The sequence below is a fragment of the Atheta coriaria genome, unplaced genomic scaffold (assembly GCF_025399875.1).
Source record: "Atheta coriaria isolate IRGN ID8LTWV9N9 unplaced genomic scaffold, Caltech_Dcor_3.1 hic_scaffold_6_pilon, whole genome shotgun sequence".
Lineage (NCBI taxonomy): Eukaryota > Metazoa > Arthropoda > Insecta > Coleoptera > Staphylinidae > Dalotia > Dalotia coriaria.
In genome coordinates this window covers 3,667,635-3,694,171 of record NW_027045448.1, presented here as the reverse complement: position 1 = coordinate 3,694,171, position 26,537 = coordinate 3,667,635, and the positions used below count along the sequence as shown (strand labels likewise).

The 26,537-nt window shown below is 34.4% G+C and overlaps 2 protein-coding genes across 7 annotated transcripts in view; both read right to left on the bottom strand.

Annotated features, from left to right (window-relative positions):
• The window catches only part of LOC135794859 (uncharacterized), a 43,749-nt gene extending 28,304 nt beyond the window's left edge, over nucleotides 1-15,445 (bottom strand). For all 6 annotated transcript variants that reach the window (XM_065306323.1, XM_065306327.1, XM_065306325.1 and 3 more), the window contains exon 1: nucleotides 14,417-15,445. In XM_065306323.1, coding sequence (XP_065162395.1) covers nucleotides 14,417-14,771 — 355 coding nt within the window. In that variant the 5' untranslated portion in view covers nucleotides 14,772-15,445. The remainder of the gene's footprint in view (nucleotides 1-14,416) is intronic.
• A 4,057-nt stretch (nucleotides 15,446-19,502) lies between these two features.
• On the bottom strand, nucleotides 19,503-26,513 carry LOC135794211 (sodium-dependent neutral amino acid transporter B(0)AT3-like). The gene is given in 7 exon segments (XM_065305408.1): nucleotides 19,503-21,607; nucleotides 21,670-21,933; nucleotides 22,010-22,371; nucleotides 23,352-23,695; nucleotides 23,698-24,198; nucleotides 24,268-24,920; nucleotides 26,431-26,513. Coding segments are annotated over 6 exon segments (2,229 nt in total). The 5' UTR covers nucleotides 24,833-24,920; nucleotides 26,431-26,513; the 3' UTR covers nucleotides 19,503-21,414.
• Between the last annotated feature and the right edge of the window lie 24 nt (nucleotides 26,514-26,537).

Below are 26,537 nucleotides of genomic sequence, written 5' to 3'. Positions count from 1 at the left end.
TCAATCACCGTATGTATAAGTATAAGAATGCGTTTCGACCCAAATCGTTGTCGCCAGATTTATGACTACGCGACTCCGTTACGTCGCGCTCTCGCCGGATTCACATTCCCGTTATCTACAATCGCCCACTGAGGGGTAGATGCGTTCGATACCGCAGGCATATCTTACATCCGTTGTGCTCGAGTCTCCAGGCGCATTAAGAACTTTTTATCCAAACCTATGCAGACGAGTCAAAAATAAAGGTACATCGTAAAAGTGAACATGTACTTCACGTACAGATGACAAAAACTGAAGTGCTTTGAGTAGTAGCAGCTCTCGCCCTGAGAGCATGAGCTTAGGCAAGATTTTCATAAGAAATTACTTAAGCATTTAAGGCTCCGGTTTGCACACGAATGTTGCTCATATCGTTTAGATTTTACGGCGGATTCTGAGTTCTGAGTACCTGACGTTGCCTGAATTTGTTTTTTGTTTGTTTTCACATCAGTGAGGTTGGATGATGCATTGAAAGAAGTTACATGCTTTCATCGCGCGTTGGCGAATAGCACCCACGCATTTACCAAGTAAGTTGATTACCTCAAACTAATTAAAAAGTTTTGCGTCCTATACGTCGACCAAACTTTTCAAGTAAACGCCACAGCGGTAGAAAACGGATGAAAAACATTTAAGTTGTTTACCGCGAACAATCATCTTAATTAATGACGATGCCTGGTGGCAAACAAATCAATTGCTCAACAAATCACAAATAAACTTCAATTATTTAGGAAATCAATGCAAAATTTCTGTTTTTGATACTTTTTCATTTTGTTTTTCTCTTGAAATAAGTGATGGTGCTTGATAATATGTCAGGTTCTTTGACAGTTTTTCTTTCAATTTCCCGGCATTGTTTATGTGCCGATTAACGTGTGTTCCCGCATGAAGCTACTCATATCACACTTTGTAGCCACATCCGAGGCGACCCCAAAGAAGTGAAAAAAAAAACAATTTCTACAAACACTATGATTAATCACATGTCGAATTGGCGCGTTGCGACGCAACACCGACTTATATTTATCAACGTCTTCCACATCATCACAACTATTAGTAACTCAGCATTAGTAGTAGATTGGCAATGTGAGAAAGAGAGTGTTAAGAGTGTTTTAATTTGATAAACACAAAGTTGTCGATTATGTCGACGGTGCGAATCAACGGTAAGTCAATAATACTTCAAACTCTTCATAACCTCCACGCGTTTCGAACCCTTCTCGAGATGTTACGAGTTGAACCAACTTCGAATTGAAAGTCGTCTATCAAAGCAAATTAACACAACAGTAACTTGAAGTTCTTCTTGAAACTTCAAGCCTTACACTAGAAATTGAAGGGGAAATTGGGTAAGACAGGAAAACAAGAGACCGAAGATACCAACTTGGGGCAAGAAGAAATCTCAATGCAAAAGACATCAAGAACTGAGATGGCTAATCTATTATTTAATTGTATTACCCAGGTAGACGTAAAAGTATTCAACTTGTTAATGACACGTTAGATTAATGTTGATGAAATGAAACAGACATAATGGCTTGTTTTGTGTGGCAGTGAATTGGTTCATGTAGCATGTTCTTGTTTTATTTGCCGCAAAATAAATATGCCATATTTGTCAACTCTTCAGGTGAGGACTTATTCCGTAGGTTGACATTCAAACAAAAATATAAATTAAAAACTATGAATATAATTTAAATTGAAGATTACAGAAACAGAGTTACTCATAACAAATATGGCAATTTGTAAATGATTTCCCAATACATTAAAGTTCTGAAGTGAGTTGGATCTACTAACAGAATATTTAAGAATTTGTTCGGTGTTTGAAAAAATACTTTTGGAACTATGAATTATGGCCCAAAGCTTCGTCTGAAATAAAGTTAGCCAAAGTTTCCTTGCAATAGTTCTGTATTCTAATTTAAAGTTCAGTTATAGCAAGTTATAAAAATTTGCTTGTTTTCCTTTGGCGCGTGCACGACCTAGTTCAGACAAAATTTATTAACCCCATGCGGTGCTGTGGGGTCACAAGAGATAGAAAACGAAACTGAGTAAATTGGCAACCAGTGTAGTGCTGGTGACATAGATCGACTTGAATCGCAAAATTTATACCTTGCATATATATGATCTAGTATTTTCAATCAACTGAAATCTGTAATTTATTATTGTACAGAAAGACTATAAGCTACCTAACTTACACTAACTAAAAATCATCGTCGTTGTCGATTAACCTCAAGTGTAGACGCCTAACAACACGTTTCAGAGTCCTAATTTTCCAGAAACTGGAATCCACGACGAGTCAGCGGTTAATTAGGCCGGCAACTTGTGGTCTGTTGTAAGTTGTATCCTTCGGACGTGACGACGATACCGCATCCTTTCAGAACATATGGCTTTTGTGATGATATCACCCAACATGCCGTAGCCCGGTCAAACCACCACCATATAACATAATATAACGTAACAATAACGGGAACGTATAACAATAACCGCGACACGAGACACAATAGCTGGCTACGTGCTTGGCGTTTGTAATATCTCTAGGTTGGTACCAAATTGTACCACGTTTCTGCTAATGCGTGTATGTAGGTACAAGTTGAACTTTTAGTTTTCAGAAAAAAGCAAACTTTCCCAACAATGTAATAAAGCTAAGTACCACAAAGGTTAGTAATATATTTTAGAGCTTTCAAAGACGTTGGTAATGTTCACCATTGTTATTTCAGACGCGTTGAGAGTATTAAAGGATAGCTGTACTTTGATTATGGTCAGAGGTTGACACCTTTGATGCAGGCTTACTTAGAGGCTAACTTTGCGCATATAAGCAAATTGCAAGTTGACGGTTACATAATGAATGACTTTATAGTTGTTGACGAGCTTGTGGCATGAAATTATCTCTATTGCAGCTGCAACAAGTTTCACCATCACGTAACACGTAACACGTCCCACTCCCGAGGGAATTATTATTTTGATTAATGAGTTATAACATAATCATTTCAGCCAGTTTACAAACTGCAATTTAAAAACTATTATTTTGATATTTCAAATTCTAGATACAAGCAAACAATATTTGTTTGAATAGTAAGATTGATCGAATTCAACCCCTGATTGCTAAAGAACTTAGCAAATTGTTTGGAAATGACACTGAAATGCGATTAAATCCCTCGATTTACTACTTGGCTGCGAACAAATGTTCGAAAGCGTTCTGCGTTTCAATTCCAAGTCCTGGGATTGCAAAGATGACAATTTGGTAATTCGTAATTTGTCCATCCGGCATCCCGCCGTCGCGCTTGCAGTTGCAACTTGCAATACGAATTAATTGAATCCAGCGATGCGACGCACATGCTGAGTAAACTAAAATGCACACGTAAACAATTGAACGTTCCGCGTCCCATAGAAACTTATTACAATTCCTACATTGTATGTCATTAGGAGCTAAGCGAAGAATGATGCATTTTCATTTTGTTTGCCTACGTCAACAATAAGCAATAATAAGCAATAAGCAGCAATTTCAGCAGGTATTCGGGATTACAGACATTTGAATATGATCCTATTATAAATTGAACGATAGGTAGCCGCCGCATGCAAGAATATATTTCAAACGGAAGAAAAGTAACAGTGCTTTTTGTTATTCATAACGAATTTTCATATAAAAAAAGATAATATTTCTATTTTTGGTATAAAATTCAATGGCTTCGTTTTAATTGACATTCTCTCCCTAACGATCCAAATTAAACGTTTGCTTGCGTTACGATTAATTTTGAAAACATATTGATGATATGGTAGTATTTGACTCTTTTATTATTGCCTATTTAGACCTTCTGATGAAAGTCACTGACTGCACAAAAGTAATATAATTATAACGGAAATACCACAAAAAGCTTAGCAATTTTCCTAAATTGGTATGAAATGCATCGTAAAGTGCAGACACAAAGAATAATGCAAGTTGAGTAATTATAATGCAAAATGTGTGGGATGCATAATTGCATAAATTGTTTCTATATGAACGGCCATAACCTGCATGAGATGAATATCTCTTTTACTGATAAAATTAAATTTAATCATTACTCGCATATGTACTTGCAAAACTGTTGAAATTGTAAGTAAATATGGATAATTTTTTTTTAAATTGCAAGTTTTTTTTTGAACTTACACGCAAAGAAATTGTTTTGACAGATTTAGGTATAACCTGGTAATACTATAGTAAATACATTTTTGTTCTAAATTTTTAGTTCTAAGTTTTTCTAATATACATTCTTTGTGGAAATGTCATTTTGTGCAATTCAAATACGGAATGTCGTCAAACGCATTTATTTGCTCAATGCGTTATCATTGTGGCGCGCCCGCACTCCCTGTCCTCGATACGCCGGAATTGTTATTCAAATGCAAGCGTCAAAACGTATATAAATAAACATGTATTCGACAACTCCACAACTCTCACATGAAACGAAGATTAATGACCGAAAATAGAGCTGTCACCTTGCGTACATGGCGATCATGACCGATTGTCGTTCTCAGCAAGAGGGCAAACTCGATCGCATCCTCCCAACCCACGTAACATGAAGAAGGATACTGCATTTGCAATATGGGAAGAGAAATAATAAAAGAAAAAATTAATCTTGTAGACTTTTTTAAAATTGTGGTAAGAAATAATACATATGTGCAGTCGAGTAGAAAATCACATATTTGGCTTTAAATTCTATTCTTTGGATTCTCGGATTATTTGAATTCTCATAGAATGAATAAGGATGATTATATAATCTAACTCTGAAAGTGCATTTAATAGATATGTTTGTTATCCTTTAAAAATTCTGAAAGTGATACATACATTTCATTCCTACTTCAATTTTGATTTTATTTTAACGTAGCACATTTCAAACTATAATAGTCCTGTGAAATTATAAAAAAAACACAAAAAGGTGATTTATAGTGTTATTATTGACAATAATAAAATAATTACAAATAATAATAATTAAAAAGTGTACCTTGACGTGGTTTGCGCATAATTAAAGAATTTATGCACCCCATACGTGAATAATCACGCGTATAACCTGTCGCTGGCGTCACTAAAGTGCATCCGGCCTTTTAGTAATTTAAACGAGCAACCCCGCGTAAGTACTTAGGAATACGGCCTTGCAAGCAATTGACGTCATCCAACAATTTACCTGCACTTATAAGCGAGTCCTGGCACACTACAGACATGGACCGCTCGAGTTGAGTGGACTACATGGTTGCGTGTTCTATGAACATCTTGCTCCGATACCATTTTCTATGCGCGGTTCGAAACTACCACCGTGCTTTTTCCCATTAGCAAGTCACATGCTCAATCTATTCACTGAACAAGCAATGCATAAACAGTGCAGTAATACAGTTCGTACACATGTAGATGAGTCTGTGATCTGGACAAAGGGGCATCGACTTTACATCAAATCAATTTATCGAAAATTTTAGAATTATATAAAGTATTCGTATAATAAGAAAAATTATGGCGAATATTATTTAAATTCCTAGCAATTGTGATTTAGATAGTTTTTTTTAATACGAGTAGGTACACTATATTAATGTCCAATTGGTTTAATTAAATTTAATGAATTAAATTATTAAAATTAAATGTATTTTACATTTGTTGTTTTATAATTAAATGAACCTATTAATATTTAATATCAACTGTATAGTCGTACTTTATGTACTAAAGTTGACACCATATTTTAATGTTTGATGTTCGTCATGATACATACAAGTATATTATTCAAATTTATTCTTAAAAACACGAATAAATGAATCAGCAACAAGGATGCAAATAATTCTCTTTTGGCCAATTTGGACAATTTTTAAACGCATAATAAATTGAATTTTCATGCAAAGCATGGTTTTTATTTGCGCCATTAATACAATCCACATTTAAAATAAAATAAAACTTAAAGAAACTTTATTGCATAGAGAAGATAAATGAATATTTTATTATTCCTATGAATTGTTGCATATATTTCTGGATGTAAGCATCTAACCAAGTCGATCACATTTATTTTAATAGTGTTTTTTGTATTTATTTATCCATCACATATTTTCTATTTTATTAACGCGAAATAAAACAATTTCCTTCTAATCTTTTAATATGTACTTATAGTCATATAATATTATTTAAACTTTAGTATACATGCGTGCAAAAATGCCTTCTTATGATTATGTCAAATATGTTTTGTGGTAGAAATCGTTTCACCTTTATGTGGTGTTATTCGCTTCGGCTGAATGTGACGCCGTGGTACGGTACTAGAAATAGTTGGACACGTTAGGCATGTGCAAGCATAAGCAACGTATAGCGTCATTACTTTGAATCAATACGTCAATACGTAGAATTCGTAGAGTTATTGATTCAACTTCTAATAGTAGGGCAAAAAATGATTAGGCAGACACAAATAAAGAATGATAAATTATGTTTTGCAGTAATAAGTTGATTAATATTAAGACACTTAAAGATGATTATTTTGAATTGAAATAGCTATTTCCAAAATTGTCACCTTACAAGGCATGGAACATGCCTCAATTTAAAATTACGGGCGGCTTGAATTAAAGCAACATTATTTCAAATATTTATTCAATGGCTGATTGATTATGTGTTTATACATTTTTTTAGAAAACAAAAAAACAGTGCCTTAAATTCATAAATATTATTCTAGCCTATAATAAAATTATATTATAAAATTTTATGCTACTAAACAATTTACATGTTAAACAAAATCATTAAATTTTCATGAAGATTATTAAATTTCAGATTTAATTTATTGGTGCATAAAGCAACTGATTCAATATCAATCGATTCGATATTTTTTTCCCGTCTACCTCAGTTTACCGTCCCACAATCATAGTCATAAATTCTACAATCCTGCGACCCATAGCATGGAACGAGATTGAAAAAAACAAAAATAAAACTTAGTAACGATGAATGAATACATCAATTTTTTACCTTGTAGGTACAATTTTAGGTATACATCAAACGAACTGTTTGCTGACAAAGCACACAATCAACATTTTTCTAAGACAAGTTAAATTAATACATTTTCTATATAACAACGAGAAGATTTTGTATGCTTACACTTTTTTTAAATGATGAATATATTTGTTAACGTTTATTATGTATCTAAAAACAATAAGCAAGTCTCTTATCACCAAGGAAAAATTTTCTACTGATGGAAAATAAAGTAAATTTAGCAAATTCAGAACAAAAGGGTGCTCAATATGCCAGTAAATTATACCATGCACGATAGGTGGCGAGCTTGAATCATGAAGAAAATGACGCAACGCGTAGGTAGATGTTTATCATTAGTGCCTTTTGTATTCACTCACGCAAAGCTGGCGCAATTTCTAGACTACGAATCGTTGAAGAACGCCTCGAAAGATTTAATTAAGTTAAAGCCACGCAGCATTCGCCGCCAATGACGCGTTTTGATAAGTGAAATCAACCAAGAATACTTGTGTTGTGGTGATAATGTTGTGCAACATTTTTAATTTATAAATATATTTTCACTGAGAGCGTTATTTACTATATTTGCACCGGATTTATCAAAATTTAGCCACTTGATACTTAATACTATTATTATACTATTATTCTGTATAGCCAGATGGCTAAATTATACTTCAATCATTTTGACATGAATGAATTTCACATAAAGTTTTTAAACGTTACTCTGAAATGAACATTTTTCCATTTTAATATTAATTAGAACATGAGCCAACTTTTGCTTCATGTTTTTACTTAGTGACTCGCAGGTGATGCAAATTACTCTTAAATGAAAAAATATTGCTCTGCAGAGAGACGTTGTCTCCAGTTGAGAAATATTAATTACTCTTTCGCGCAAACTACTTTTAACATGTTTTTTAAAGTTTTTATTTAAATACGAATTCAACCAAAGCAGAAATGCAACACTGTTTCTGCAATTTAACTACTACGCAGTTAATACTCAGTGACTTAGGTAAACTCATAGTGTTTATGCTGGGCTTATGAAATTAGGGTTGATGGAATACAAATATTTACGTTTTGCATCCACGTGTAGAGTCGCTAGATAGGGTTCGTTAGTAACATGGGTTCACCAGCTGCATCAGTTTGCTTCCGAGCTTTCAACCTGGAAAGCTTTTAGCCAATCTGCGACCTGCTTTCCAACTTGTTAGGCTCTAACACGCGACGTTTTCAGCGATGCAGTTCCTATTCAGTTTATATTGAAAACTTTTTAAGTGAAGAAAATGCTGCAAAAGCAATTCCTGAAGATTATAATATCGTGAAAAAATATTTTTTTACTTTGAGTCAAAGTTCAAGTTATTATAATTTATTCGAAATGTTTCTGGATCTTTACTTGGCACAAAATTAACATCTGCCCTAATTATGTACGTGATACTGGGCTGTTTTAAGTACTTTATATTTTGCAGACACAAAATGTATACCATAGAAACTCCCGTGTGAATATTATTACTGAGTGTTGTTATTTTAAAAAACTGAATATATTTAAATAATTGGTACAATTATTGGCAGAGACAACGTTAATGTAATGAGAATGTAATGTAATATCGAATATATAATTATATTACCCTTTTGTCCTTTGTTACTCATCTGCAAAGTGCTATTTTGGGACTATTTACAAAATGATAATCGCACAGTCTGACAGTGCTCGTGCGAGTATTTACTGTCGTCTGTGTTTTCGTCCAAGTGTCTGTTGATAGTCGGTTGTGTTGGCGAACGCGTGGCGTATTTTAGCCACTGTTGGAAAAGGGCGTCGCAGCCCGACACAAAAGCATAATAGAGGAAAAGGAGGATAAAGAGCAAGCGTAAAGCACGCAAAAATAATGAGGGCATGCCTCAGCTTCACGGTTTTCCATTGTCTTTGGAAATACTTCATGCAAGATTCGGGAAGCATAATTGTTGCTTAAGTAGAACATGAAAACAGTATAGTAACCTTAACGTAGACCATAAGATTTTGATAGTTGAAATTTATTGCAAAATAATCATTAATAATTTGCATTAATGAGGTTGTGCTTAGATCAGTTCTATTCTTGAATGAGTACCGATTGTTAGATAATATAAAGTGTAAATTTTGCGACTATGAGGCATGTACCTACGTGGATGCGCCATGCCGATTATCAAATGTTGATTTTGCACGCTTTGCATTCAATTCGAATCTGAATTTGCAGCGTTGTGTTTGCACCGCAATGGAAAGGTTTACCACCTGATGCGCCGCAATTTCCCTCCACCTCACTGACGCTTTCGATTATTGCTCTATGTTTTGATTTCCAGTTTTACCGTGCCGTGCAATGATTTCAATTATTGCATGCAGATTGTCCTATGACTTTACAATAGCGCCCAGACTGATCCTGGAGTGGATACGAACTATTTTCACAAACATTTCGAATACAATCACATTATCTATTGATTCTTTTCCCATTTATCATCATGATGTTTTATATGAAGAGCAATTGTTGTTTTCCGATTGCGTGGCTGGTTTGCAATGCGTTACAGATGACCGTAAATTTTCGCTATTGTTCAGTGAACAGTTCGCAATAAAGGATAGTGATACTGCTTAGCAATACACATCCGCGTAGTGGTATAAGTCAGGCCACTTTCCGAATGACTAGGGAAATACAATAAATTTCCCATAGGAAAACTATTAACTACCATTAGTCCACCGACCCACTACAGTCGACATAACAGTAGATGCCAGAAGCACCGGGCACAAAACTTTTGGCCATTCCTATTAATTTCGAAACTATCTCCAACTCAGACTATCAATCCAATACTACTCCGTGGATAAACAACAAACATGTCATAATTATATGATCAAAACGTTCACGTTTAGAACACGTGTGTCTCAAGGTTAGATTTGGTAACTAATTCCAAGCCAGACATGTGCGTGCCAATAATCTCATTTATAATTACAGTCGTTTACCGGGTATCCAATTAAGCGTATCTTAAATGTACAAACGTGGCATCCATTCGATCGACGGCGCTTAACTCGATCGAGATAAGGAATGTCTATCCGGCCTCCTGGAGTAGTTAACACTTTCATTTCCACCCTTAGTCGCCTCCACAGTCACATTTTGTCTATTTATTGAGGCGATCATTAGGCGATACCTTGAAACCTTGCTATCTTCAAGAAAATACGAAGAGTGGGCGTGCGTGAGTGGAAGCCAAAACCTAATACACACAAAACGACGTCGCCTATCATATGACTAAGCCACTTCCGAATCGATTCAGACAGGAGGAAAATGGTAGATTAGAGACACGCCGTGCGCCCACATCGCTACAAAAAAGGTAAATGGCAGAGTAACCCATTTGATGTCTGTTTTTCAGACAGTTTATTCATTGGAACGTCAACGCCTGGTTGAAAATTGGAACAAAAAAGGCTTCGGTGTTTGATACTTCCTTTTGACATTAATCCAGTTTTATATTTTATAATTTAATGTGAAGTAGATAAAAACGGTATATTTTGATATTTGTATTGCATATATTCAAATTATGACTTGCCCTGCAGCGCTAAACAAATCGCAGCTAGCAATTTAAATAATTGGAATTTGTTTGCACGCGTGTATCATAAATTCAAATTTAGCTTAGTATGGTTATGCTATTGGAATATTTCGTGTTAAGCAAGGTTTAGTTAAATATTAATTCTTGTGTTTTATACAACTAGCCACGCAAACGAATGCAATATTTATACGGATACAGAAATTGGAAATTCAGCTTCTTCAGAATATCACAGTGTGTCTCTTTTAAGCTTTTATATTGAGATTGCTGTACCAACAGTGGAAATTTCCTTTCAAACGCCCACACATAAATCGCATGAAAAAATAAAAATAAAATTCTGAATTCTCACATTTCACGTTTGGCTACATCTCAGTACGAAATGTTAAAGCGTTATTCGTTTATATGTATATGAATATAAAAACATAACAACCATCAACAAAAAAAGCTGAAGGCCGAACGCCGGATGAAAGGATGAATCGTAACTTTGAACTTTGGGTAGATTTATGTTTATTGTTTGATTTTGTTTTAGCCAAGTTGTGACTTGATTTTGACAATATAAATATTAAATAAGTGAGTCTAAATGAGTCTTTGTGATAAAATCATTGCTCTTGAATAATGTAACTAATGAAATTAATTTTATTTTTATAGAACATTCGTACTTTAAATTTTGGAAATAGACCTATAAGAAATAGAAAAGGTCATTAATTACTTTTAATTATCAGATATGTACTTAAAATAAACTTACATTTTATAACAATCTTCATATATTGGTTTCAATGACCTTGAATATTCATAAAATTAAAATTATTGATTAATTATTGTTTTGCTACTCATATTCAAGCCATGTGAAGGCGCCAGGCAAGCAAAGCAGAAAACTACATTCATTCTATAAATAGTTTAACGACTTAATATGGGTATTATTAAATCACCACATCAGTAATTTACCAATTCAACATTTTAACGATCTTGTTTGAATTTAATTTTAACTGCAGCTATGTTATAAATATTCATTCAGCAAGAAATATATTTGATTTCATCGCTGTTATCCTTAGTCTCAATTTAAGCATTCCACTCAACTTTCCACTTGACTACGCGCTGGTGCCATAAATCATTTTTCGAAGCAAAAGCGTATTGTCATTTAGCTGTTGGGACCGACAATTATTTACATTTAGATAAATTGAACGATAGCTAGTGGTCAGCACTGCCTGGCAAACAAAATGTGTTCGTTGCTAGCGCTAGAAGAAATATTCGCCATATTTTTCACTATCTCGAATTACAATCGTATTTGTCGTAACGGCGCGATTTTAACTTTCGGCTTTTTGCGTATATAGATTAAGTCTATACATTCAGCAATTACTCAGCGTTTATTTTTGTTTATTTTTTTAATAACGAAATCTTATATTAAATAAATTTTCTTATTCAGTTATACTGCTACCAATAGTCACAAAAAAGAGAAGTAAAATTAACAAAATTGTAGATATATTAATTAAACAATCGTCTTTTGATTAATTACTGCACACTTTTCGCTATTGACTGCAATTTACAAGCAATTTTATTTATATTATTACTGAGTTTTTGTAATTTCTACAAGTTGAAACGTCATCGAATTACACATTGTCTTGTGTTACATTTAATTTTGTTTTTTAAACTAGCTTGCCTCGCGAATTTGTCTGCGTCAATTTTAGTGAAAAGTAAATGTTCTATTTTGGTTGGAATTATATAATTACAATTACGATTAAATTTCCATATTAACCCATCCTTTCCCAAATTTTACCCTCCTCAAGTTATTTTTTGCATCAATAGCGTGTCTGTTATATCCGAACCTAACAATATTTCTGTTTCAAAGTTGATCAAAACTGGTATCGTGGTTTTGGCATGAAAATTTCACAAATAATCAAATAAATTTTCATTCAAACTTATAATATGTAATAAACCTATAGTGGTTTTATTAATTTTTATAATTCTTATATAATTTTAACAGAAACCCATTCGCAAATTTGATGTAAAATTAGAAAACAAAGGATCGTTTTTGGCATCGCTTTAAGAACAACCCTATTTTCGATTGGATAATGCCGCTCGTGCCAATCCTATTTGTTTGCGTTTTTTTTTTTATACCAACGCCGTTCTGGCGGGCCACGCCGGGTACGGACGCCTTTAACTTCCAACATATATCCATATCTAGGACGTCTATTTATAGCTTCAGCTCAAATTGTTCGCAACTAACAAACGCACATCAAGGCAAAAGGCAATGCGACTGTGCAGGATTTACCAATGTATCGTGTAAGGGTGCAAAGGTGGTCAGTGTATGCACTATATGCACTATAGCTTTGAATCAGCATAAATTATAAAGACCTTCACCGGCCATTAGATCTAACCTCGACGCATGCTGTCCGATGGGACACTCAGAAATATCAATAAATTTTATTGGATATAGATATGGCTATTCGTACATTGCACAATTATTTTTTTAATGCAAAAAATCCAAAATTTCCAAAATTTAAGTTAAAAAGCACCAAATATTATGAACGACGTGTCATTCAATAGGTAATTGCATCAAGCATTTTTTAGTTCAAAATTAATATCGGGAAACAATAATTGCAAGAGTTATTAACAATTTATATAGGTATATCCATAATTCATAGGGAATTTAATGAAAATCATTATCAACATTGCCAAAAATTCTAATGAAAACATTTTAAATGTTTATACCATTGTTTATACATTTTTATAGTACCTATTATGTTTAACAAACACATTTTGTGTTTAGCCGTTTACTCAAGGACTAATACCTTCATTGACCTAGAATTGCACTCCTTCTTTTCAACTCCGAAAAAGTTTCTGGATATCAGGGCAGCGTGCCAGTTACAATGTGTTACGAGTAAATATCTTCGAATAGAACTGAGTTTATTTCAAAATGCTTTGAATTGGTTTGGCCAATAAACCAATCGATATGCATCATAATTTCCCTATTATAAGTGTCATCATGGTAGATCTTGAGTTCTTTGCACTTCTTTCCTTTAAAGAGAATACATACACGCTAATAACCTAACCCTGGAAGACTTACACGCCACACGCATTAAACAAAGGGAACAAAAACAACCTCGTAAATAATCCCCTGCGTTTCGTGACACGTAACACAGCCTTAAACCAGTTCGCATACATATACCTCCTGGAACGAGAGGCAAACGTTGGGCGGAAAGAAAACGTGACCTATATTTTGTTCAACGCACTGGGAAACATCGAACGCGTATCGTTTGAATATAATTTTATGAAGATTCTTTCTTCCAGACATTTGAAGCGAATGTATATAGAACATTGCAGTTGAAAAAAACGACCAATGTAAAAAGTGTGATTTCAATTTTTGTTTGCTTGGAGTGAGTGGAGAAGAGAATCTAAGAAGCAACTGAAGCAAAGAAAGGCCAGAAAGGTTTATCCATTAATGGTCGCAAATGGGATCGATTTTATAAGGATTTGGCTTAAATGAATCGAATAAATAAATAAACTAATGGAGTGTAAAAAAAGCGCAATTAGTTGTTTATATACAAAATACAACATCAATTTATTGGAGTTTTCTTTCAAAAGCTAAATGTTCTGGAGATTCATTTGCTGCCAAATCCGCGCAAGTATTTACTTAATTGTTGTGGTTTTACTAAATTACAACGTTCCAATTAAGTTACATATTACATGTTAAGTTCCAATTATTACATGATTGTCATGGTTATTTTTTATTATATTAATAACAAACATTTATTCATTTTTATTTAAAATGAATTCAGTTATAAAAATGCAGCAGATCGCTAAGTAGAATCTTGAAATAACCTGATACATATTGAGTGTGAATTCACGCTTGTCAGGTAAACCATAAACTATATATAAATAGCAGACATTACGTAATATATAATATACCTTGATAGATGACTTTCGGTGTTAAAATACCAACGTCGAAAAGTTCATGGGCGAGCGTTACGTTGTAGGCGTCGGATTCGTTTTCGTTCGTCGCGCTTGCATATCGAAATATATCACAATTTTTTTGTTCCTTGCTAGACGATCGTAAGCTGTCCGCCATTGGAGACACAGGCAACAATGTAGACGTTGGAGGTGGGTCGACCATCGTTGAAGGTGTCGACGACGCGAAGGTGGTGATCGGTGGGCCTGGGGATCGCCCCGGCGCCGGATCTGAACCGCGCAACGACATACCGGCGCACTGGAGTGTCAGTACCGCCACCATGATGATCACCACGTACACCACTTGCTTCTTCATTATTTGATGATCTTTTAGATGTTGTTTTGTTTATACTATATATTTATTATGTTTAGTTTTCATTTACAGTTAACATAATATACGTAACGCAAAACAAAACCAAACTTAATATTGAAAGTGATTTTAAAGATAACGATTTTATCGGTTTATCACAGATTTATACGCAATTATTTTAGGTTTTTGATTAAGATGCACGTTAGTATTGCTTTACACTTTGTGTCACTTTATAGTAGTTGGAATATAATTGCATTCGAGTCTTAGAAGTACAACATCAAAATGATCTAATTAAATTAGGCGCTGCGTTGAAGAACATAAACTCGACTCGGGTCAAGGGGCGACTACAGAAACGAGCGTCAAGCATTCGAAATGAACGTTGTTTTTAGAATTTCCTTTTTTTAATAATACCACGCGCAATGTTATTTTATGTTGCAAATCAATGATTCCGTTCAAATATTAATTTTTTTCGTTTACATTAAACTCAAATAATTAGCAAATGAAAACTGCGAAAAACGCGGTGAAGAATAGTATTAATGGTAAAAGCGTTAGTGTAATCTGCGTGTTAGCTTAGGAGACGGCGGTGCACGCGAGCAATGCGCGTGTGACGGCTGTGGCGACTTTTTGTTTGTTGTTAGCAAGAGCGCTCGAACGTCAAGACACCCGGCCGGGACGCGCGCTCTGCTGATACTGCGCGACCTGCTGGCACGCGCAAAACGATCGGCGGCGGCGGCGGCGACGGCGGCGGCAGTAGAGGCGGCAGGGCGGCTTACTCGTATATGCTCTGGCTATATGCTCAAAACGGTTGACGTTCTATACAAAACCTATAAGAACACTTTAATAAATGTTATATCCGATCATTCCTGGGGCGAAAACAAAATATTTCACATATTTCAAATATAACGTGTTAGCACTATTAAAAGTGAATTCTCTTCCATAGACAGGTAGGTATATGACGATCATAAATTGTGCGCGAATATGTTCACGCAGTTGTCATGAAATGGCGCGCATAATGGTAGTCGTAAAATTTGCGTTATCGATTCGAGCAGTTTGCCTGTACGCACCACCTGTAACGATAATTAAAATGCACCTGCCGCGTCCAGAGACATAACGTGAGCTTGTGATCATCATGTTATCACATATGAGATGCAACGTGGCGGGAAACTGCAAAACTGTCAAGATGTAATTACGGGTTGTTACATATTCTAGAAAGTATAAAATGCATATCGTGAAGGTAAAACTCTTTGACTTCACCACAAACAAAAAAATTTAACTATCATATCTCTCTTAATAAAATATAATAACCTTTCCATATACCTTTCTAAACTTTAATCTCCTGCCTTTAAATTTAATATTAAATGTGCATATTAATATTTGTTACTCGTAATAACGAATGGCTTAACACATCGATCATTATTTTGGCAGTCCTAAGTTCTGATGGTTTAGAAAATTGGTAAAGATGTTTATTCATGATATTCAGGGTGCAGCACGGCAAGAAAATACCCTTTATCTTTCCGGGGTTAATTATTTTGAACGTACTCATTTCCTGCGGGATTCAAGCTCTTGCTTATTTTGGGTGGATGCAAATTTAATGACAACGAGGTATGCTCGCGGAAAGTGTTGAAAATAATAGATGTCAAAGTTCTAACGGAGTTGATGGTTGTTCTAAAACAAGATGATTTTATTAAAATTTTGAATAGGTACGAAATACAGCTATTTTGAATATTTTGAAACATGTTGCATATATTAAGAATTAAGTAGAAATATAGGATGAAAATTAATGAAAAACACTCGAATTACTTTAGTATTATAATTTTTTTAACACTGTAAATATAAAGTAATGGGTTTTTGGCAGTAAAATGAAATTTAAATACCGTTAAAGAATAATAAGTTTATATATAAATATTTTCTAATAATGGATGTATGAACAAGTATAAATGTCTCTACAAGTAGTCACTTCTATAAATCATTGGTAAAATTGGCTGTGCTTTCGGTAGAATTACGCGACCCGTGACTATATTGCCATATATCCAATTCCATTTGAACACATACACACCCTAAACAACGTAGCGTTAAGTCAACATGTTAAAACCGTATGTAAATTTAGGTTAATGTAATTAGAATTAATACATACTTTTAGTAGGTAATTGTATTTTTCTACTTCCACCTATCAAGTGCAAGTTTTTACATGGTTTTTAGGCACAAAAAGTAGTATTTTATATACGGACGGCCACGCCGTGAGTTATATTCATTATCTACGTACATTATCTACGAGACGGAGCTTGTGCCTGCGCATTTGTCGACGGAGCAGCACACAACCGTACATTTTGTAGTAATGTGTGAGCAAATTTCGATGATTTAAAATACAAAAGTTGAAATACAAAAACCGAATCGTGGAACTAGAGTGGAAGTAGAAAAAATAGCGTAAGCACCACGGGGCTAAACGTTGTTAAAGCTCTAAAGCTGTAATGCTCTCGTTTAGCCACTTGTTACTTAATATACTATTAGGTAATAATGTAGGTGTTTTAAACAATCATGCTCATGCCAGTAGCAAATAACGAGTTCGTTAAAACCACCTAAATTGCACTTTCATAATCAATACAAGTAGTCCTAAAATAAAGTAAAATAAAATTAATATTTCATTATAATATGTGAGTATACTTCACTATGAAGTTTGCTTTGAAATATTTTTAAGTACCGTACAATACATTTCTTAATTCTTAATTTATGTAAGTGAAATAATGTGTCACAGAGTTTTTATGTTTATAGCTGCAGTATTTTTTGGTCTATGGTTTGGGTATTACAACCAACGACCTTAAATTAATCAAAAAAATAAGTACAAAAAAGGAAAAACTGTTAATCTAAACAGTTTTTATGAACCCACATTTCAGCATCCACACACTATACATTATATACATACATGCTGTTCCAAGCAATATATATTTCAGCAAATATTGAATATTTTATTCTTTATTGTGAAAAACGACGAAAACTTCATGTTGACTTATAGTTGAGTACCAAGCGCCGCGTGCAATGTGATGTTGATAACGCAAAAATTTTCCGTGCGCGTTTGTTTAATGGCATTGGAGTACGTCATACGAAAACCATGCAAAAAAGCTTTTTGAATAAACTGGTGAGCGACGGGTGTTGATCCTAATCATAGGCCCGCAACTGCGCGATTTGACACATGGAAGTGGAACCATGCGACATATATATATTTGACTAATGCTAATGTGGCCCCAAACTTAAGGGAGCACATAATTAATTATCTTTACGTGACGCGCCAAAGTCATATACGAATTGAAAGGATATGTAAGCATATAAAAGGATTGTTTCATGTAAACTCATATATAATCTAAAAATATATAGTTTTTTGATATTGTAAAAAACTATTCGCATTAAAATTATTTTTACAATACATAGGTATTTAAACTTAAGATCTGTCAAATTTTAGCTTAGTTTAGTTTTTATAAATTTATTACTTGGAACTCCTAGTATATAATTGGTAGTGTGGTCCGTACCGGAATTGTGGATTACGATCACGCGTCCAAATCGAAATTGCATTTCGTCTCAGTGCCGGGAATGGCGATGAAGCCGAATACCGTAAATGCCGAATGCAAATTAATCAGTTGATGCGGTTTTAATGCCGATATTCAGAAGTTTTTAATACAACGTCGCATTAATGAACCTACAATTTTCTGCTTGATGCGGTATATTAGGCTTTTTATAATAAAGCATTGCTGCCAATTTTAACTTTATAAAGAAATATAGGTTTTTACTCGGTTTTTCAAAAGTGATTGCATAGGACTAAATTATTTTGGAATAAAATACTATTATTTAATTTAGATTATATTCGACCTATATTCCTATAGGAATAAGCAGAACAAATATTTATGCATGTAATCTACATAACTTATTTTGATAATAATTCAAAACGACTTTTAAATTGGGACCAACTAAACAAATCTCGTTACTTTTTCATTTAGTATTTATTTAGTTGATTTAATTTTTTCTACATATGTTAAAATTTTGTTTTCTTTAAGCTGTGAAACTTTGACTCATAAAAAATAGTTTTTTTATTTAATTTACTACTATCTTTAAAAATCAGTTACAATGAAAATAATTCTACAGATTACAAATATGTAGTTGTAATTTATTCAATTATAATAATATTTCGTTCTTTCTGTTTGCTAACCATTGGTCTGCACCTGCTTGTAATCCACATCGGAATTGTTCCAATCGATTAGTCCGATAGTCGATACAAATTAATAATGCATTAGGAAATTTAACACACGACAAAATCAGATTATCATACTAGTGCTCCTTTTATAAATGCCACTTTTACACGATTTTCCACGCAAGGCTATTTGTCCAATACTATTTCAGGCTTAAATCGTTTGAACTTGTATACTGAATTACCGTAGTCCAATTCAAAATTGATTATACACGCTCATTTCATAGCTCAAATATCGTAAACCAGAATATATTTAAAAACGAAAAATTCGATGCTAGCAATTAAAAGAACATAACACCAAATTATCGAATATCAAAAATATCAAAAACGGTCAAATAATTTAGCAACCGAAAATAAATCAAATCATTCAAGTTGCACAAATTTATTATAGGTAGTAATTGTGTTCCAAAATTTGGAAATAAACTTTGTTGCAAAAGGTTTCGTAACCTATGCCTTCTGGTAGTTAGTAATTTATTAAAACAATAAATAAATTTTCAAAAACATGTGTGAACAACATTCATTTGGTATTTATTTGCAACATTTTTCACCTTTATACATCTTTTATTCATTTATAATATAACAAGAATCGTTATATACATATAGTTATAAATTCCATTATTATACATCTGTTATTTTCATAGTTTTCTCTTCATTTAGTTAATGTACACATATTTATTTATAATGTTTTATATCATCATATGAGTCTGCATCTTAATTTGGTTTATCGAGTTGAATCAAAAGAATTCAATAAATGTTTATAAGATTCGTAACATTTATCCATTTGTATATCGTAAGTTATTTGTCCAAAACTAATCTTCAGTTACTTTACCCAAACTGAGAGTTCATGTACAACGATTTAAAAGGTTTATTAATACATTTAGTTATTTGTCATCGTTTCGGCTTTGGAAGTATTTCTCAAAATTTTCACTTATATAATTTTTTATATGCGTAATATTTATTGTCATTACATATTCGTATATGATTGTAATAAAATCATACATTTATTTATTGTTCTCAATGATAATACTATAAAATAACAAAATATTTATTGCCAACGAGCTGTGCTTGTTCTAGAATTTCTTAGCAAATTATATTGCTGTGTAAATCAGTCAATAACTAATCAAATCGAAGCTAACATTTAGTACTTTTTTGTTATGTTAATTACGGTAACAATTTATACATATTTTTATATTTCTTTCACATCCTTTTGAAATCTCAATTAACATCACTTTTCCGACGTCATCTTGTCGTTTGTTGATCCAATACGTCCTTTGTTTGTTTTTTGAACATTAACAATGTAACAATGATCAATCACATACTAAAGCTACACAAATATAAGTACATTACTATTTTATTTATTATTTCATATCGTTACCTGCACCATTGTGTCGCATCCATTTGCAATTTAATTAATAGCATTAAGCATTCATTCATGCACTTGTATCGACAAATCTTGTGTTGCGCTAAATAGTTCGGTAACTATTACCTATTTTCTGTTTTATTTATTGAATTGACTATTGAATAATTAATTCAGAAGCGCCGCTTTGTGCAATCTAAAACCATATTCATTGGGATGATTTCAATAAGCATTTCAATTTAAATGTTGCATGGAAATATATTCGATATGTGTTGAATTAATTTTCTTGTTTTTAAAAAGTGATTCCCAAATCGTTTTAGTTAATGAAATAATACAAAGGGTTGAAATGTTATGTTGGGAACCATTGAATTTATGGATATGTTTGCTTCTTTCAGTTCCTCATCTTAATGCAACACGAGTTTCACATTTTCAACCGATATTCTTGGTATGAGCGTTTAAGTATAAAGATAAAATAATAAAATATACAGATTTGTGCAATTACGGTATCACATTCTCAGATGTTCCATGTCACATTAAAGAATAGCAACACTGAAAATCAGATGATGAAAAACTACTTGGTTATACAATCGCCGAGATATTGAATAGAAATTGATTTTTTAAATTTTCTTTCTCTGAATGAGAGGAAAAATTATAACTAATAGCGGACAATTTTTCATCATGTGATTATAAGTATTGTCTTTAAATTTTCGGCAAGTGACTGGAATGGATCTATTAAAATTATCAAATTCTCTATCTTTAATCATGAATATTGGTGAGTTTGTCAATAAATTCAGTTGAATAAGTGACATTCACAGAATAATATATATATATGAATAATGTAACACTATAGCAAGATTTTCCTTGCTCTTATTTAATAATATATTCATTTTGCTTATTGTCATAATATTTTTGTTTTTGGGTTTTTACTTTGGCATTAAGTTGACTTTTTTACGTCGTTTCTAACATATTATTGTCGAACGTTTTCAGTCGTTAAATCAACATTATAAAACTAGGTGGTTGGAATACTTATCTTATTATTGTCTTTCTGTTTTTTCTTCTTAATCCTCTTCGTCCAAGTCGTAGGAGTGGTAGGTTGGGCAGCAAATACCTTCACTGCCGTCAGGCCGAATACAAAACAAAAGTTGTTCTGCTGGCGTAGGCTCATGCGGCATAATACCGTGAAACTCTTTAAGATCGTTTGCCGGAAACCAGGACTTTTCCTCCTCACCAATCAGCACGACCCCAAAGAGTCTAGAAGCATCAGAGTAGATTTATACAAGTTACGCAGCAAAGCAGCAAATGCGGCACTCTACCTTAGTATTGCGGTGACCGGTATCCAAATCACTGACATGAAAATCAATACGAAAATCAGGACGAGTGCCCACGTCGGCCAACTATGTCGTTCCGTTATGCCTAACGATGGCACCCATGCATCATAGCCAGATCCTTTGGTGACAATTTCGATGAAACTTGCCGCTAGAATAGAGAGCATGGCCAACGGGGACAGATACTTCCAGCAAATCATCCAGTACAGGGCTGGTCGCGAACCCGTCATCATTTCAATGTCGTCAGCAAAGCTAGAAAACAGAAACATATAGCTATAGTATACACTGTAAACAACTAAAAGCATTTGTACTTGTTTTCTTTTCGTACCGTTTCAAGCCGTAGATGTACGAAACTGCAATGCACTCGAAGAACGCAATGATCAACAATGGAAAATTTCCTGCAAAGTTGTCGAACAATACGAAAACATAGCTGCCGGCGCCGTGTGCGAAGCCCAAGGAGAGCACTGCGCAGGCGGCGCATATTCCGCCAGTAATCACCTCTTTTCCAGCATTCGGAAAGAGTTTCATGTCCACAAACGAAGTGATAACGCCTTCCAGCATACCAAATTGCGAGTCGATGCCTAACGTAAACAGCATGAGGAAGAATAGCACTGCCCACAACTGTGCGCCAGGAAATTGATTTATGGCTTCGGTGAATATTATAAATGCCAGCCCGGTACCAGATGCGGACTGAAAGAACACAACAATACTTATAGCAAAAAACGCATACCCATAAACACGTACATTAGGGTGGTCCTTAAAATGCATTTTTGAATTTCTTTGCTCCCAGGGGCTTAAACGCTTTCAAATCGATAAAAAATTCCCTGAAAATTTGAGCTCTTAATATTAACTTTAAGATAGTCCGCACTCTCAGATAAGGTTTTATGGAGATTACTTGGCAGAAAATGGATTTCAAGTAACAAACCGTGACATATTTATTGTAAATTTAATTCTCCATGTAAAAATACCTCATACATATTTACTGCACCTATTGACTTGATAATATTTAGAATATATAGCAAATAATAGCAAATAGGAGTTTATTGTTCAATTTTTATCAGAATATAAGCAATATTATGGTGATACTCGAAAATCTGCAATAGTGGATAATATGAAAAAGATTAAGGCTTAGTATTTGAATAGTCAATAGGTGCAGTAAATATGTTTGAGGTATTTTTACATGGAGAATTAAATTTACAATAAATATGTCGCGATTTGTTACTTAAAATCCATTTTCTGCCAAGTAATCTCCATAAAACCTTATCTGAGAGTGCGGACTATCTTAAAGTTAATATTAAGAGCTCAAATTTTCAGGAAATTATTTTTTATCGATTTGAAAGCGTTTAAGCCCCTGGGAGCAAAGAAATTCAAAAATGCATTTTAAGGACCACCCTAACGTACATATACTGTATAGAAATAAGATTAATGTGTACCGCGATCCTGGCTGCGGACAGGCTCGACATTCAACAAGGAATGTAAAAACCGCGCACGAAAGAGATAAATTGAAGCAATTCAAAAACTTGAGATTACAAGAAGATAAAAACCCAGAATGTGTTAAGATGTGAAATAACATTAAGTTAAATGAATGGTATTCTAAGGAACTTAAGTATATTGAAATATTTGTTTCGTTCATGTGGACTAAAACAAAGTTACAATAGCAAGATACTTACATTGTCCAGTTCTTTTTGTAAATCGCATTCGGGTAGTTTTGGCATAACAATCTCCTTGATACCATGCGGGGTGTTGACAGCGAACGTGGCACCCGCTGCTGGCAACACACTATGATTGTAGTGATTTGTTCCAATGAGTGCACTCAGAGTGTGATTGCGATCATTCAAACATTGATCATAGGTCATCGTAGCCTTGAAACCAATGATACTGAACACCACGATACCGGCAAACATTGAGGTGAAGCAGTTTGTTAACGATACCAAAATGGCATCACGATAACAATTGTTATTGACTGGGTTGTATGACGAAAAGGCTATCAAACCGCCAAATGCCAGCCCTAAGGAAAAAATATTTGTGTTCCGGCTTCAAGCCACACAACCGGATCCGTTAGCGTATGCCACTTCGGTGTAAATAAATGAAATATTCCATCGGAAGCGCCCTTCAGCGTGATCCCCCGAAAAAAGAAGGTAATGAGTACGATGTAGGGAAACGTGGCGGTGATATAAACAATCTTCGTGCTGGAGGTAATGCCTTTGATCATACACATGTAGACTAACAGCCAGGAGATAATCAACAACATGGCGATTTTCCAATTGAACACTTCTGGCGAATTTATGTCCGGTGACACCATCAGCGTGGAGCGGTACCAAAAGTACTGTGTAGGGCTGCTAGCGACACACTCTGGTTCCTCGGTGTAGGTCTTGTTATCAAAGAACACTTTTGGACATTCGGCCCAAGGAAGTTGAGCTTGGAAACTCTGCAGGAAGTAGAAAAGACACCAGGCGATGATGGTGTTGTAATAGAGGGCCACGTTGAATGCCACAATTGCACTGCTTATTCCAATTCCTATCGAATGATTTAATTAATAGTAGTCTGAGTCTGAGACATAATCAAACTGAAAAAAAGACGAATTACCTGACAGATAGGGTGAGACCTGTGTCCACACACCGATTGCGCCCTTCCGAAGTCGTTGTCCAATGGCGAGCTCAAGATAAAAAATTGGTATTCCTTGAATAGCTAACATGACAAAGTAGGGTATCAAAAACGCGCCGCCTCCGTTCTTTTGTGCCAGGTATGGAAAGCGCCATACGTTGCCTAGACCAACCGCGTATCCCACTGTAGCCAGTATAAATGTGAGTTTGGAATCCCACGACTCGCGTTCTTCTTCAGCACAATCGGGTTTGAAAACTGCTTTGCCACCATCTTGCGAGTTGCGTTTGCTGCTGCCTGAAGATTGAATGGCCGTTGCTGCCTCAGCCGTTGAAATAAGATGACCAGCCTTGTTCGGGCTAGTATTTTCAAAAGCCGCATTCGTAGCGCCGTAAGAACCTCCACCGCCGCTGGATTTGCCTGCACCTTTGGTGCCATTTTCTAACACCAAGCGGCCTCTCATTTCCTTCAATTCTAACCGATCAAAAGACCGCTGAGGATTTAAATCGCGCGAGCTCTGTCGGCGTACCAAATGCGCCGTGTTAGCCATGTTTGTTCGATTAAGACGACGTGACCAGCAAAACAATTACGGCAACCTCAGCAGAGCAATGATAAAGTCAAGCATCACAATTCCATGCCTGTAAAAAAATGATTAAATTTCATACCACGTTTTCTTGGTCTTAACTTAAAGAAGTAGAGTTTAACTTATTTACTTAACGCTGGGAAAACGAAGAAAAAATGCGCACGCACGTCTTGCGATAGCTTAGAATTCATTTTTGGTGGTTTTGCTTTTAATGTGTTTGGATGCATTGTGTGATCCGAATATGTACTCACATTACGTCACTGTTTGCTGAAACCTCTGACGTAGTCTAGGTTTCCATTGATAGTAAAAAGGAAGAACGTGGCGGAGGCGCCGGCACACGTAAAATCGATACAACTGTAGCCAGTAAGCGACCCGCCACAGGCAAGCAGGCGAATATAGCAAAGCGCGTGGGCAGCAATAAATTGCATGCATAAAATTGCGAGGGCGGCACGCTTTGCACCCGTTTGATTATATAAAATTTTCAAAGCAAACGGTCAACTAACAATCGATGTGATTTTGTGTATTTTGTTTCGTGTATTCAAGTAAGTTACTCAACGGAATGTGACTTGAGGCATTCTTAATTTCTTGTTTTTTTTTTGTTCAATAGAAAAACACTTTAACTAGAACTAAGTAACTAAGAGTAAAATTTTAAAAAATGACCATATCAAAATATGAATTCCTTGTTTATCTTCTTGTAAATTTAAATTAAATTAATATCGAGTGAATCAAATACAATTCAAAACGATTTATTTATATTGTTGTCGGAAAATAATAACATTTTTTCGCTAATAGTGATATGTATAACATTATACCATTTAAATGTTAATTATTATAGTTATATTTACAAGAATTAATAAGGATTTTTCAAAATATTTTATTTAAAAATTCATTATAATTGCGTGAAAAGAGTAATTAATTATTTAGTAGATTTAATTGGTAATCGTTTATTGATTTTGTGAACACCAATTTTATGGCTTTGAAACGGATGGCAATTGGATTACACAAAACGTATCCCACCTTATTAATGCCAAACCTTCCAAATAAAACAAACCTAAACTGCATTGTGTACCTCTTGGACGTTATTTTTGAAGATGCCATAAAAGCAAAATGGCGAAACAATAAACTTAGTTTTGTGAGCATATTAACTACGACATTGTTTTTTAGTCCTACACTGTTTAATGCGAATAAATCAATGGAATTTAAATTCATTATTTTACAGTTAATCAATTCAGTAAAATAAGAATGTATGTCTGTTCTGAAATGTCTGTTTTTAATTGATTATCCTAATCTCTCAACGCACCATTGTTTCCGTTGCTTGCTCCTTCATTTTAATGTGTTGGCACCATGCCAAAACCGACGCCAACATGTATTCAATAACCAGATCCATACCGATTCATATTTAAACTTCTTGTTAATACAAAACACGTCTGGAATTATTAAGTTATCACACCATGAACGTAAACTTTACGATGTTATTTCTGCTATAATTTAAATTGCAATCTACCAATATAAGCGCGATGTGTAAATCGGATGTGTACGATGAAAAGAAAATTCAGACGACTTACCCGAAAACTTGTTGAGGGTGGACGGTTCGTGAGGACACTCACTGTTCGGTTGGGTCTCAACCTCCGGCTGACACAGAAACGACTCTGGACACGCGCGCGAAACCTTC